We start from the raw sequence: 16,567 nt of genomic DNA on the forward strand, positions 1-16,567 counted from the left end.
AACAATCTGTAAAAGTGTGTATGACTGTATTTGCTGATGTGTGCATTTTCAAAATTCTTTAAGCAGGGCTGCATAAATTTTGTTCTTATTCCACTTATTATTTTGAAGGTAGATTCTGTGTTTCAGCCAACAGTCATCTTTGAATTTATACAACACATAAGAAGCATCAGTGTGGAACAAATCAAATCAAGTTTGTCTTGCATTTGTCTTGACATGGACACCCTGCAGGTTGGAATCAAGGCAGGAGGGGAGCAGATGGGAATAATCAGAGAGCAGATGAAGATTCTCCTGTCAAAGACGTATCCTGTTTGCTCATGCGGCACTGACCAGCTTACAAACTATGAAATAAACACAGTTGCAACAATCTTCACTGGAAGGCTACAAAGGCTACAAACAATTTTATCATTTTTTAATTCAAGGGAAATATTGGTTTAAAAATGTGTTTGTCACTGAGAGATCAATCCTGAAGGGTTCCCTGATGGCAATAAAGAATTAAGAAATCTTACTTAAATAATTACAACAACAAAAAATCAGTCAAACCGATCTATCTAGCTATTGATTTATATCTATATTCTCAAAAAATACTTATACTTAATACATATGCACACAAGCTTTAATAAAAAATAAGACTAAATAACAAGGCTGCAACTATTTTTGCTTCCTGCTTTAGTTCTCCATGGTGTTACAGCCCCTGTGCAGTTTTATCATTTACACACTCACTCAAAGTCAATGTCCCTTTGTCGCACGAACTGTGTTTCCGATGCGTGCGTGCGTGCGTGCTTGTGTGTGTGTGTGTGTGTTTGAGAACTGGCATCTGTGTTGAACCTCTTCCCATTGGAAGATGACCACTGGCACCGTGAGCTCCTCCTGTGTGCCAGTCCCAACCTAAGAACATGTGCAGGACATGTGGCATAGCCATTTAGTACACACACATACACACACACACACAAGTGCAGACTGGTAAAGAACAGATGGATGTATGCACACTTGCACACACACACATAAACACATAAAATGCCCAACAGATGAAGGTGCAATCTTCTCCCTGGGCTTAAACGGAACCACGTGCTGGTGTTGGGTCGAGGCAGGCTCGCTAAAGCACTCTGACTTCTTCTACCCTGCAGCCGTGGGCTCCAGAAGACTGTTCTCCACTCGTAGGGCCCTTTGAATGTTGCCTCAAAACTGGAGCAGTTAGCAATTCAAATAAACAGCAGAGGAGAATTTTGTACCGCTGTCGCACGCGGTGGCCAAAAGAAACTGAGTGGGGCTGAAGCTCGAGTCAGTCGAAGGTCCCATTAAATGGTGGGGAATCCTTTGCCCAGAGCCAAAGTCTCTGGCAAAGAAAAAAAAAGGGGAAAAAATTCTGTGGTTCCTAACCGCCAATACCACCAACACATACGGTTAATGTTACTCCTCTGGCCAATCTTCTGGCAAAAAAATGTCTTCGGGGAGAAATTACAACACCAGCTTGCCATTAAAGTGCACACATACCACATACGCAAGGCAACGCTTCCTTTGACTGACAACAAATAACATCGCAGTGGCTTTCCAAACAGTTAACAGGTAATCTAGTGAGGTAATGCAGTGTGTGATTTGTGCATCGGCCTACATTCTGAGAGCATGGAACGTGAAGACATTAGGAGGGATTTTAGATGGTGGAGAGAAAAGCAGGCAAAAATAATTTCACTTGCCTGCTGTTTAATGTTTGATTGCAAGTTGTGTTGGGTGAATGGATTCTGGAGGGGAAATAAACATGAAAATGCTTCCCTTGTATTAAGTGGCTTTGGAGTTAAATCTTACATTTTGAAGAATTGCGTCTACTTCTCATGGAGATGAATAAATGAAGTTAAATCATAGACGTTGGGTGAACATAGCCTATTTCAATTATGCTGGTAGCCAGAAAAACTTATTGTAACCTCTCATTTTTATACATAACGGAGAAAAATGTCACTTTATTGCTCTTAAGGTTGCTCATTAAAAGATAATGGACGCCGTGAAATTCTGTTGCTGCCGATGTTTGTGACACATTGCCAACTTTCCTCCAACATGCAACCACTGGTCATGACAACCATACGAAAATTAGTTGATGAGGGTCAAAAATAAAAAAATAAAAATAACCAACCAACCAAACAAAATAAAGCCGTCAAGAACACGTCTAGAGTTGTTGTTTCCAGGCATCTGAGAGACAGAACTGGTGAAATCATACCTTGCCGGACTTTTTCCTTCTGCAGGATGCATTTTGGGAGAGAGAATGCACAATTGATAGTTTGTGAAAACACACGCGACCGCCAGCACGATGGCTGTGCATGTCGTGGAGGATGGATGAAGTAGTGAGTGGAAGTGAAAAAACCTCGCCCAGTCTCTGCTCAGACCTGTTGCTGGACATCTGGATGTGATCCTGGTCTGCAAATGAGCTAAACAGGATGGACCACGCCTCACTGCGGAGGTTTGATGGGCTTCCCTTGCTGCCTGTCTGTATTAGTGTGTGGAAGGTGTTGTACAGTAAGCAGTGAAGGGGATATTTATGGGATAAAAGGTACTGAGGAATAATGGTGGCATACAGATATCATTGTTTTACATAAATATCTTTTAGACCTCATACTTCAACATCAATGTCACGTTAACATATCCTAAGACGAAACAAATTCAACTAAAAAAAAGTCTAATTTTTTTTTTTTTTTCTACCATCTCAAGAAGAATTCTTTAAAAATAAATAGGAAGTGAAAGCATGGCCTCACACAGCGTCGGTCATATTCTAAAAATGAGGAAAAAATAAAATGGCAATCAGCAATTGCAATGAACTGAACACTGGCCAAAAAAACATTTCTGTTATTTTTAGGGAAATCATTGGTGTGGTTGAGGTGGCACATGTCAATAGTCCCTCATTTATGGTCCTCACAAGTTTCATAAGTCAAACACCAGTCGCCCAGTCTGGCGGTCAAACTAAATGATGCGGCTCATTGGAAACTTGACATTGGCATGATGACAACATGCTTTTGAAGATCACGTCACATCAGCCGCAGTTCCATGCCTTCTGGAAAACACTACTCGTTACTAGCAGCCTCGTGTCCAAACGGAGCGAATCAAACATACGATAAATCACCGTGAGCCGCGGCGGCAACACAAACTTTCTGCCCAGTGCCATCGTTAGCGTGGTTTATTTGCTCACCCAACGGTCTCTCAGAGCTGAGGCAGGCTGGGGTCTCGCTTACGGCGCAGGGGGCGGCTCGCGCCACTGCACCGCAGCCATTCGGTGCCCGCACTTCTCTCACTCCACTGTTTATTTGGAAGTCATTAGCACTGGCCGAGTGGAGTGGCCTGCTGCTGACGCAAAATCAAACCAAATCAAATCAGTGATGTCATGACCAGCCAAGACGACGCAACATAAAACCTCCCACTTCATTGGACAATGCACAATACACTTCAAAAAGACGCATACACTCACGCTCGCTCAGCAGTACACTATTAAAATATGCACATTACCTGAAAGTCACAATGCACATTACTCAAGTTATTTTTTTTTCCAACATCTCTTGGTAACAATAAAAATGTAAAGTAAGAAATGAACTTTCATTAACAAACCTATCAGAATCAACCAATCTAGACAACATAAGCAACAAATCCAACTCATCCAGTAAAAAGTCAGATTAAAGTAGCAACCTTGTTAAATGCTAATATTAAACTGGAACTGCAAACAAATTATCGCACGCTGCTGAATTAATTTTTGTCTATTCAGAGCAAACAGCAAGTTTTGTATGGAGCGTCTTCAGCACCTGTACAACCAGAGGCTGTAAGCAGACATTGCTAGAAATAGAAAACTTTAGGTCCATTAGGCATGGTGCAGGAGAAACACTTTTCTGAGATATATACAGAAACATCCAAGACAGCCAACTGAATAACTCTATACTATACTCCACTACCTCTTCAATTTCTATAAAAGATATTTATGTCGAGCCACAAATACGAGTTCCAGTACAATTTTCATGGGATCTACATGACTTATTATTGTGGTTCATTTTTTAATCTCAAATACGTTTTTGATTCAATCAAACGTTTTGTTGGCATGATGGAACAACCAGCAGCGACACGACAGAAACATCCAAGACAGCACTGAACAGCACTGATGTGTTCATCTAGATGTGTAACGTGGGTTTTGATTGAACGTGCACTCTCTCACCATCTGCACCACATCCATTTCAAATCACATGAACTCCAGATGAAAGAGTAGAACAAAAATGCCCATCCAGCCCTGCGTCACTTCCACTCAGACACGTTCAGAGGTAACTGCAAAATCTCATACAAAAAAAAAGTGTCAAAATTGTGGTATTTTAACGATGAACTCCGAAGAATAAGCAAAGGCGCATCGCTCACAAGTGCACTGCGTGGACCCAGGCTGACGTCACCACCGCAGACAACAATCTCAGACATGGCAACACTTGTAAAGTGAATTACCGCTGACCTTTTCTTTCGTAAACCGAGTTGACTGTTGATGAGAAACACTGTAGCCGTGACAGACTATTTTCTGCAACGTTTCATTTGAAATGAAAATGATCTCCGCTAACGTCACGCAAGAAAGAAAAAAGAAGTGACCCGATGACAGCACGTTACCCACTCAATTTCAACTCGCTAACGATAATGACTAATTTTCTCCTATTGTTACAGCTGCCAAGAGCTGCAGTGTGCGCTGGAATAATGTTCAGAGACGCAGAGCAGCAACAAAATTGAAAGTAATCTGTGTTTTTCTTCCTCTAAATTTCAATATATTCACATGTATTTGGAACTGGGAGCAGACTAAGTGAGTGCTTTGAGTTCATCCCTAAACCTCTGAAGAAAAAAAGGTCATCTTCTTCTCTGACCTCAGACGGATTTGTTTCCCCCCGAAAAAGGAAATGACTGCAACCTCCACTGCACTTTGGTCATGAGCCAGACTCGGGCTGGCAATCCACAAAAAGATTAATTTATTTATAGGAAAACACTGCTGCGGGACAGAAGGCAGGAGTAGAGTGAACTGTGCAAGACAGAAAGGTCACGGAGGTCACTCTGCAACTGTCACTATCAGCACAGTGATGTGCCGTCGGCCCGCTTTGGAAGTGAAATTGATTCATTCTTTGAAAACATCTCATCACAGGTTTGCTTCCCCGGTTCTGACATTTAGGAAGCAAGTGGTGCAGCTGAAGTAGTTCCAACTGCTGTGACAATGCGGCATAAAGACAAACTGAAAATGTGGAAATTTAGAACGGTGGGTTTAGACCTGGTCTGGGCAACCTACGGCCCGGGGGCCATAAGCGTTTTTTAGGTTTTTAATCCGGCCCGCTGAACTAGAAGAAATTATTTTAATAGTAAGCAAGAAATAAAACTTTTGAGCTGTATTTCTACAATTTTTTCCACCCCTGGTCTAGAATTCTTAAAAATGCATACATACATGTACCCTGTCTACACATACATACATGTATGTGTAGACAGCTATTTTGTTGCATCGTGGCGTGTTAAATACCGTCATTTCTCAAAATCATTTCAGTCATTTTTTCAAAGCCAATGAGGAAAGACAGAAGGACGAAGGATAGGCAAAACCAAAAACGAGGGTGGGAAGGGAGGCCACTGTGTTTCAGTCCACACGGTGCAGAGTTAAACACTGATGAAGAAGAACAGACACAATGACTCAAACTGTTGTTTAGAAGAGCCAGGCCGGCGTAATTCCACATCCTTGGAGCATTTTGGCAAACCCAAGAAGTCAGCCTGTGTTTTCAACTGAAATTCTACATATTGCACAAAAACTGGGCCAAACTCGATCTTTTCCCTCGTGAAAATGTGCGTGCGTGTCTGTGTGTGCGTACGTGTCTCTGAAGAACCCTAAATCCTGGCCACCTTTTAAGTAGTTCTGCATTTTAAGAAGCTATTTCCAGATATACGATACATATATTTTCTCCACTCTGTCAAACGCCGCAGAACAAATGTATCTGCCATAACTCCGGGGATAAGGGGATATCGCAGAGATGTATGGAGGGGAGAAATGGCGAGGCTATAAAGAACGGGGCTGTTAAAATTGGGCAAAGGAGCGAGGTGAAAGAGATGGCGGGAGGGCAACAAAGGTTCCCACAAAGCAAAGAAACAGGTAGGTAGAGAAACAGTTGAAAGTCAGAGTCCAAAGGCCCTGTGAATCATTGCCTGTGTCAGCAGCAGGCCTTATGAACTTGAAGCTGGGCCATAAATTGCAGAGGGAGACATCCAACGTGGAGATGCTCAACCTGGGAAATATCAGCCGTTTGCATGCGAATGGGGACCAGTTACGCTGCATGCACCATGAAAGCTTTTTGTAATAAACAATAGGCAGCCTATCAATCTGAGTACGATTGTTTTATCACGCTTAGGCATATTTAACTTTGAGGAAAATGTCTGAATTGAGCAAAGGACTTTTGAATTAGAGGCAAAGCTACTACAGCAAGATGCAGAGTAAGATTAGCAAGGCTAAAAAGAAAATAACGTTTTGGCCAATACTTTGTATTTATATTTGTTTGCGAATAAGGTCACACAGGGTTGAAATATGACAAAGACCAAATTCAAAACGGGCCAAAGTCATCTGCCATCCTCCTTATTAGCAACGAGACTGGAGAACCTCACAGCAACTTTATCGGAAAAAATGACATCAAGCTTGAAACATGAGAAGAAAAGCGAGTCAGTTGGCGTGAAAGAGGGATGATTCAGCCACATTGGATTTTTTTTCTTTAAGTGGTTAAATGACCATCTGCCATTTGCTGTCCATCTGAAGTGTTGAAATAAGACATATTCCATTAGTGCGTTCTCCATTGACACCTCTGTCCAGGAGGATTTTTTTTTTGTACTATTACTATATATGACAACCTGTGCAAGCGCCTCTCTGTATTTTTGTACTTGGCGTAGTTGATATACTAATAGATTTTTTTCCACTCTTTCAAGTCAAATGTTGCAGGGTTTGTTTTGTTTTTCAAATCTTATACAATACCTGAAATAATAATCAGGATTATATATAAAGTTGGGACACAACTGTTTCTTCTTTAACTTTGCTACTCTCTACACTGTAGATACACACTGAAGACATCAAATATATGACCAACATATGCGGATTAATGTGGCAAAAGAAAAAAATGTTAAATACCTAAATATGTTACCACCATGGAATTGATTCAAGTGTTCAGTTTGGTAAAGGTTTCTATGTTGAATCTGGCCTGGAGACGGGCAAAAGCTTGAGGTTGCAACTTAAAGAACCATTTGGACGTGCACAAAGAAACAGAGGCAATATAATCTCCGAGATGTTTGACAACGGCATGATCGAGATGAGTCTGTGACGTCAGCGGCTCGGACATTCAGGGTTTGAAGAAGAGTCTCAGTCCGAGTGTTTTTCTGTCAACACCGCGTTAGTGTGATGAAGAACCCGGAGCCGGCCAATTTCTGAGCAGAACAACGAACGATGATTGCTCTTACAATGCCCCTCGTTATCCATCTGGCTTTGTTTAGACACACTGTGCACACAGAGTAAGCCTTACCATTGTGTTCATCCAGCTCATTGCCAATTTCCTGACCCATCATCTTCTGCCGGCTGATCACCGCTGCCAGCGCATCCAAACCCGCGTCCTGGGCTGCAGAAGAGGGAGGAAAACGTGAGATGCTGATTCATGGAGTGTAAACACAAGACCAGTGACAAGCGTGAGGAGGTTTCAGTGCCTGAGATTTAAAAAAAATAATCTGTGTAAAAAAAGGCTTCTTTGCAATGCTAAAACTGTGGGAATGGGAAAGTCCTCGAAGTGATCGAGGGGAAATATTGGATTACAGCAGTAACATTTAGCTCTACTGTCTGCTCTTTCAACAGTCTAATCAACTCTGATTGCACACCCAATTTAAAACCAAGGATGTTCTCACATCAGCACTCTGACATGCAACCGTTTGGTATTCTGTCCACACCAGGGACACTTGTAAATATCCCCAATCCAGTGCTGTGAGTGTGGTACCACGCAAGGATTTGGTTTGCAAACTGCCAATAAGGAAGAAGATGAAGCTCGATGAGAGACGTGTTTACGATTGTTGCAATTTATAGTAGCCCTGCGCTGGTGTGTGGAGGACATCTGTCAACAACACGTCTTCTCTATTCATTTGCATGGTGTTTGCAACTTTAGAGATGCATGCAACCACCACCTGGGCAGCTTTCCAACTTCAGATTCGACTGGCGTCTCTACGGCCACGTTTTGGCTCTGACGTGATTGTCTATGGACTGTCTACTGCTATAGCCATGTACTTCCTTGTTTGGGCACAGTATTCTCTGACATGGTCTGTGTCCTGGAGGACACTTCAAAGCCTTGGTCTGATTTGGACCGAGACCCCTCATATTATAAATGGCCCAAATTTTATTTTTTATTTAGTCTTTAGTCTAGTTTGTTTCAGTTTATGGTGAAAAGGTGCAATTACTACACAATGCAACACAACTGTCTGCCTCTTTGCATTGTTGTATCATTCTAACTGGTCACAATTTGGATGTGAATGCAAACAAAAACAAAAAAAAACTATGTTTGAGTAGAACCAGGATTAGTATTCTCTGTTGCTGGTTCGTATAGCTAAGTTTCAAATCTGTTAGGTGCAGAAAAGATCTAATGCAGTACATATGATGTATATATGCCTGGCAGGCCTGGGAATCGGCAGTGGAGGCCACCACCAAAATTAATTTGCAGGTAAAACCACGATTGAGTGTGCCGCACTTGCGAAGTAATAACGCAACCATTTGAGAAACAGGACTGAAAGGCAGTAGGGGGTCCAACCCCGTTCACAACACCACATGTAAGTCATTTAACCCATCGGTCGACTGACTTTTACTCCTGTTATTATGACTATTAACCACAGCAGGCCATGCTGCAAAGGGGGGAAAATGTAAAGCTCAAAAAGAAAGGAGAAAAAAAAGAACAAAAAAGATTTGGCCTCAAAAGGTTTCAAAGTTTGACACACTGTACGATTGGAATTTTCTCTGTGAGCCCCGATCATTTGCTTGCTATTATCCAGCTCCACCAGTATTCCCACAAGGAAGTTAAACCATGTGGTTTAGCTTCACTGTTATAAAAAGAAATCTCTGATCCCCAACTGATAATAACCAGAGCTGTACTGGAGAAATGAAGTGTCACATGGTGTCAGGTGAACTAACATATGGGTGTTCAAGTCATGTCGGAACCATTCAGGGAACAGGAAAAGTCCAACGCAACATTTCTAACATGTTAACGCTTCTTATCATATCATGCAATGCCAATACGGCTTCAGCTGGTGGAGCATCTTCTTTTAGAGAGCGTCTATGTAAAAAGGGCTCGAGAAGTTTGGAGTCCATTTTTTCACTTGTTTCGTATCATTTAATGACCTTCGATGATGCGTTGTTGCTGATCTTTGATCTCTCCAAAGCTCAGCCCCTGGGTCTCTTCCGTCTCGTTGACCAGCCACGGGTTCGAAGAGCCTTGACCTGCACCTCCCCCATCGGCGATGAGAGTCGACCTATGAGACAGAGTCGTGACGAGTAAAAATCAACTTCCATGTTTGTGGACTATCAAAAAAAATAAAATGCGCATAGAACAAAAAGCAAGTCGAGTTTATGAAGCGTCAAAACAAATACGGCAAAAGGGGGACAAAATTTGAAAGGTGGGAATAAAGTTTTTTTTTTTTTTTCACCTCTCAGTCACATTGTCATCACACACATAAAGCGCTTATCGCACATCAGTGCCTTTTAACCATAAGCAAACACAGACTTGGCTGGATATATACGGTTACACTTGATGTCCATCTGTACCGCTCTTGGGGGGGGGGTTGGGGGGGGACACACACATCTGCATAAGGCATGTTCCATTTTCAATGCTGCGCCCCTTTGAACATTGTATGACAACCAAACCCTGAAGATCACAGGACCAAGGAGGGTATTTATTTACTAGTATTGTCTTTTAAGTGTTCTGATGATTGAAAAATACCAGGTTGGCTCGCGCAGTATGTAAACAGTGCACACTAATCTATCACAGCTCCACCACGGGCTGCTGGAGCGGCTGTCGGCCTGATGAAGTAACGGAGCGAGGAATTCTCTGCGCCGTGCTGCATTGTGCTGCATCGCTCTGCATCGTGCTGCACGACCCCGCCAGGTTTATAAGCCGTTCCCCCGATAATGGCTTAAAGCTGTGCCTCTGACCGCCCCCCCCCCCTCCAACAGGGATGAGTTCAACACTGCGACGCCGAAATCTTTGGACCTGCACTACCAGTCAAAAGTTTGGGCACACCTTCTCATGCAATTTCTTTTATCTTTCTTTCACTGCAAATACAAACTGAAGACATCAAATGTATGAGCAAGATATATGTAATTATGCAAAGAAAAACACGTTCAATAACTCTAAATATGCTTTCTATGAAAGGTGGCTATTATGAAGAAATTAAATATAACACATGTTTGAGTTATTTTATCCTTTTATTGTTTCCTACATAATCCCATGTGTGTTCATACGTGGTTTTGATGCCTTCAGGGAGAAACTGCAATGTCAATAGTCATGACAATGAAAGAAAAGACATTCAATTCAGAGGGTGTGTCCAAACTTTTGACTGGTGGTGTATATTTTTGTGTTCATCTAACGAGCTGTTTTAGGCAAAGCATGGTGCTGGCTAACGCGGGCTGACACCATCGGAGGAGGGGAGCGTGAGGCGAGGCAGTGCAATCTCTTTGACGGGGGTTTGATTGCTGCGAGACTTGGTGCCAACCCCCTCCGTTTCCTGCGCGCAAGTGCCCAGTGTGTGAAGATCCAATTAAGCAGACGGTGGGGGAGCAGCAGGGAACCAGCCAGGCACATCTTTTGCAATAGGCGGCCGCCGTCGGAGCACCGGAGGTCCTGACTTAAGTGACTCGGACAGGCAAGATTTAACTAATTACAACTACTTCCAGCCCAATCAAAAAAAAAAAAGGCAAAAAAAAAATACAAAGGAGTGGGGTTAGGATACAGCGGAGGAGAGGCGGGTCCGATGGGCAATGGGGGTGAACTAAGCCTCGGAGCGAAGGCGCCATGTCATTCCGTTGCTTAGTCTGAAATGGAGATGCTTTGGAAGGCCATTGTTTCAGGGAGAGATTCAAGCTCACAATGCACAATCGCTATCCATTTTCTTCTACCCCCAAAGTTCTCACCAAGGGAGGAGGGAGGAGAAAAAAAGAAACGAGCGGCTTAGATTATCCAAGCATGGCCAATCCACCCCCTTCCACATTCTGTCCTGGCAGACCACACAGTGGGAGTGGGTCCTGCCCACAAGTCCAAATTACCCTGCACATATGAGATGTAGGTCTCGCTAAGCCGCCATATGAAAACTCCACTGAAAACCATATGACCACATTAGTACGTCGGGCTTAATTTATTAGCGAATGTAATTTGGGTTGGGTTTTTTTCTTACCGAGCCTTTTATGTAATTGGGTGTGTGGTCTGCGAAGAGATAAAAGGGCCTAGCAAAGCGCAGCTGAGGAGATCAAGCCTACAAGCAAAGCTTGTGAAAAACGTCAGGGGGAAGGCCGGCGTGTGTCACACCAACAATAATGCCTTTATCATAAGAGTGTAGTTTATGTTTCTCAACTGGTGAGTCGTGACCCAAAAGTGGGTCATGGTGCAGTTTTGATTGGGCCGCGGCTTCGTGGGCAGTTTACGTTTTTTGAAAGAAAAAAATATATAATAATACGAATAAAAAAATATGAATAATTAAAAAAAAAAAAAATATATATATATATATATATATGTATATATATATATATACATATACATATATATATATATATATATATATACATATATATATATATATATATATATGTATATATATATATATATACGTGTAAATATATATATATACATATACATACGTGTATATATATATATACATATATATGTATATATATGTATATATATACACGTATTTATATACATATATACATATATATATATATATATATATATATATATATACATATATACATATATATATATATATATATATATTTTTTTTTTAATTATTAATATTTTTTTATTCTTATTATTATATATTTTTTTCTTTCAAAAAACGTAAACTGCCCACGAAGCCGCGGCCCAATCAAAACTGCACCAGACTCACCAGTTGAGAAACATAAACTACACTCTTATGATAAAGGCATTATTGTTGGTGTGACACACGCCGGCCTTCCCCCTGACGTTTTTTTTCATGTGTGTGTGTGTTTTATGTTTAATTGTGTTTTTTATAGAGAAAATGTTGGGCATTTATTTTGTGGGACACACAGTTCAATTCAATAATTTCAATATATGATAGAAACAACATGACATGATAGAAAGTGAGCTAGCGTGTTTTTATTTGTGCAAAGCAAATTTGGTTCGCAACTTCATTATGAGGAAAGATATGTGGGTCCTCAGACTCCACCAGTTGAGACCCACTGATGTAGAAGACAAGGTTCTTTACTTAACACCAATGAATGAACCAAATTTTCCACAATTAAAAAAAACAAAAAAACATAGACGCATCAGTTTAAGAAGGAAAAAAAAAGACTTCCAGAGTAAGTTAATACGACAACAAGCACTTCCTCTTCCTGTCCAAATAAACATCACCTGGGCCAGACTAGGTCAAACATAATACAAGGTAATGACTGTCCACTGTTTTCAGAGCTGTCATGGCTTCAGAGGCTGAAGAGGATATTCGCCATGGCACCAAACTCTTTGATGAGCTCAGCGAGCACAAAACTATTAACTTCCCACTTTTCCTACTTTTGCACACAGGCAGGCGGACTTGCAAGCGTGCACGGCCGGACACGCGTGCAAATGAGCACTATGATCATCAGTGCAGAGCGAGCAAATCTCCTCATGAAAAAGAATTAGCGGAGGAGTCAGACGCCCTGTCAAGAAGGGCAGGCAGACAGACAGATTTCCTCACAAATGATAGCACAGGGACAGGTCACAGCACAAGGGTCACGATGGATGTGCAATGACTTCCACATAAAAGGTGCAGACCGGCAACGTGTAAAAAGAGACAATTTGAACCTGTAACCTCTCTGGTTGAGGGCGTGGACAAGGATTTAACATGTTTAATGATGTGTACAAAACTGGGCACAATTAAAAATTAGGGTAAGGAGGGGGCTGAAATGAATGTAAAAAAAAGAATAATTGATAATGAAAGTGTGGTGTGCTGGTTCTAAGGTCCCACTTTGAGCATCTTGCTTGGATTAACTAACTGATGATCTGCTACAGAGTGACGCACTGCTTTCATGAGAAATTGTGATTTGTTGTTAATATCTCAAATTGCGGTGGGTACACTGTGAAGGGTAGTGACAATGATTTTACACCCTGGACTCCAGTGGAACAGTCTCCCGCTATCACTTTGTACAATAACATACACTTGGCTTTAGTTTCCACCATCCAGCTGTAGCTGCTTTGTTGGGACTTTTACATGGTTGGAAGGGGAAACGAGCAACACAAACTGTGAAGCTGTCTCAGAATGTGGAGGTATCAGTGCCCTCTGTGTCATCGCAAAGGGAAAAAGTGGAAGGAGCAAAATAAGTATAAGGTGGACTGGCAGGCTATAGACAACTATTGCTATGAAACACCGTATTTTACACCATATTGGACTGTTAATACTCAACATACCTGGAGGATCCTGGCTCTGTGACATCCCCCTTGAAAGTGGCATTGAGCTGCTTTTCTTTGGTGAGGAGGTCATCGATGAGATTTTGCCTCCGATCAGTTTCTGACAGCATTCTGATGAAAATTTGTCAAGAATATTGTTGTTGTTCTTTTACAGCAAAAGAAAGGAGGTGCTTCCATTTATTTTTTTCTTCCCTGAACAACCTTTGTCAAGAGAGACACAACTACTGTATATGAGTGGGCAGTAAGAACATTTCCAAACCCTCTGATGCCATCTTTAGGTGAGCGACTGGTACTGCAAGCAAAATCATGTTGAAGTGTAACTGAAATGTCCTCATTTGCATTACCCAGACAGAAAATGTATTCACTCATTTATTCATCCATCCATTTTCTTTAACTGCTTCTCCTGCACTCAGGGTTACTCGAGGTCTTGAGCCACAGCTCCTAGACATGACATTTATAAAAAAAAAAAATAAAAATTAAAAAAGGATACATGCGACGAGTAGATGATGTTCGTAACAAGCCATCCTGAAGCTGGCCAATGTTCTGTTTAAGCTTCTGCAATGACGCCCGCAGGGTCATATTAATCTGAAAACCAAACAGTGAACATTAACAGGTATGGGGGGGGGGGGGGGTGTCATTTTTCACACGGCTAAACAATGCAATGGGAGTTGCACTGAAACTTTACCTTTGCAGGGTTTCCCCCTGTTCTCTGCTGCCTGTTCCTCTCATGAATGTTTTCAGCTATTTCCTGCGCCAAGCGACAAGTCGCATCGTAATTCTGCAACCTGTGAATTAGTGAACATGACAGTAAGATATTAATGTTCAAAAGTGATAATTAATTAAAAGCTTAAGGCCATGCATATGTTGTATATCTCCGTGGTACTTTATGGGCGTCAACAATTGGAAGACACTCCAGGAATGGTCTCAAAAGATATCAGAATTATGTGCAATACCTTTTGGCAAGTACAGACAAACCATTGAAATGTTAAATAAATCTACGCTGGTTTGTGAGTACAAAGATAACGTAAAGAGCATTTTGGAACCATGAAATAAAAGGTCTGTGTGTGTAGACAGGAAGCACATATTCCCCTATTTTCTCGATATGTGTAGCATGCAGAATTAAAGGTCGCACGTTCGAAAAACAACAACTCACAATGGAGGGTGTTTTGTTGTCCCAAATCGATATATGTTTGATTGCGTAAAAACGAAATACGTGATGTTTTTAGTTTACTGGAAGATTGGGGAATGAGGAAATTAAACTCAATCATGTGACGCCTGGGCAGTTTTCCTCTTTCGGTTTTAACGAATGCGTTTTTAACCCAAAAGCCATCGTGACTTGAGTCAACGTTCATCTTAGACAGCTCACTCTACAACATTGCTCAACATCACGCAGGGGTTGTGTCTTGTTCTTCATTTTATTTTTGTTTGACGTCAACGGCCAACGCTGTGCTAGCTACCACTTTAGCTAGAACCAGGAAAGAGTGGTAAGCGCAATAATCGTTATTGACGCATTTCTTTGTACGTTTACGCAAAGTTATTCTCGCATTCATAAACATCACTTACCATGGGTCCTGAGACATTGTGATAAAAGTTGTCTATCACGAGAAAATCCTCTAAAGTCTGGACCAGTATTACAGCAAAATAATGTCTGTTTGGGTGTGACGTCACTACGGTAACCCGTGAGGAACAATAGACTGGATGTCCAATACGAAAGAGTAACTTGTTTATTTTGCTGTCAACCACCGAGTGCATAGCCTGTGCACGACGGTAAAATACAATTTCCTTCTAATGTATTTGGGAGTTTGTGGTCTATGCTTACATATTTTATTAATTTTAAACTTTTAGGTTCTTTATTGCGTTATATTTATAATCCAAAGAATTATAAACGTAAAAAGATGTCATGCAAACTATACATATTTGTTTTTTTCTTTGTTTTATTTATTTTTCTTGTTGCTTTTTAGGTTAGTACCATGTGTTAATAACTTCATAAGTTAATCAGTTTCAGCAAAATAACTTTAGACTCAGATTTCAACGCAAACAATGGGATAATATGATCAGCTGATAACATGAACTGACCTTGGTGAGTAGGAACATTTACTAGCAATTATTTTATTTTCAATGTGCTGCAAACCTGTCAAAATAGGCAGCTTTCATTTGCTGAATTATAGAAATGTACAGTGATGTGCGCAACTTGAAAAACCCCTATAATTCCATAATTTTCCTCAGAATTTGGAACTTGAAACAGGTTATATGGTTCAAATGGTAAACAAAAAGACAACAGTTTGAAACTATGGATAATGGCCAAGTTTCCCAGATCCGACCCTTCTTAAGGAATCAAAGGCTAAGTGTGTAATATTTTTATATTTTGAAGATTAAACAGCAACACCCGGTGGTTACATTTTAGATGGCAGCGTCTTTCACTCTTCCTCCCCCCAGTGGCCTGTAAACCCAAATCTGGATACCTTGTCCACCTTCTCCTTCATTGGTTTATTTGCGGGTGCGAGCATTCACCTCATGCAATCCACTTGTCCAGGTTGAGAGCTGGACACAAGGTTAACAACCCATGTCGTGAAGAAAACACTTAACAGTGTTAAAAATGTGTTTTGTTTTGTTTTTTTTAAAAAGTCCCCTTCACATTTCTGACCGCTCCCTCATATGTGTATTACTAGAACTGGCCCTGTCATGTACCCATATTCTGCTCGTGCCCTGGATACATCGAAGGCGTTGAGGAAAAGTTTAGCAGTAGGTGGGAGGGGTCAACGTTTGTTTTTTCAACGGCGTTACATGTAAAGCCCCTATAAAAGATAGGTCCTTGTAGATGTTTTATGTTTCCTAAGCAAACAGTGTGTCATGTTTGGATCAAAACATAACCTGTTATGTAGATAATAGTTGTGGGAAGACTTCTTGGAAAGATGTGTTTGACATTT

The 16,567-nt window shown here is 41.2% G+C and overlaps 1 protein-coding gene across 1 annotated transcript in view; it reads right to left on the reverse strand.

The window, feature by feature from the left end:
- stx8 (syntaxin 8) overlaps positions 1–15,347 on the reverse strand; it is a 34,796-nt gene extending 19,449 nt beyond the window's left edge. The window contains exons 1-6 of the mRNA XM_076042804.1: positions 15,204–15,347; positions 14,326–14,425; positions 14,131–14,225; positions 13,641–13,751; positions 9,368–9,498; positions 7,521–7,613 (exon numbers count right to left, since the gene is read on the reverse strand). Coding sequence (XP_075898919.1) covers positions 7,521–7,613; positions 9,368–9,498; positions 13,641–13,751; positions 14,131–14,225; positions 14,326–14,425; positions 15,204–15,220 — 547 coding nt within the window. The 5' untranslated portion in view covers positions 15,221–15,347. The remainder of the gene's footprint in view (positions 1–7,520; positions 7,614–9,367; positions 9,499–13,640; positions 13,752–14,130; positions 14,226–14,325; positions 14,426–15,203) is intronic.
- Positions 15,348–16,567: the final 1,220 nt, after the last annotated feature.

The sequence above is a fragment of the Nelusetta ayraudi genome, unplaced genomic scaffold (assembly GCF_046127955.1).
Source record: "Nelusetta ayraudi isolate G7.1 ecotype Tasmania unplaced genomic scaffold, CSIRO-AGI_Nayr_v1 ptg000004l, whole genome shotgun sequence".
Taxonomy (NCBI): Eukaryota; Metazoa; Chordata; class Actinopteri; order Tetraodontiformes; family Monacanthidae; genus Nelusetta; species Nelusetta ayraudi.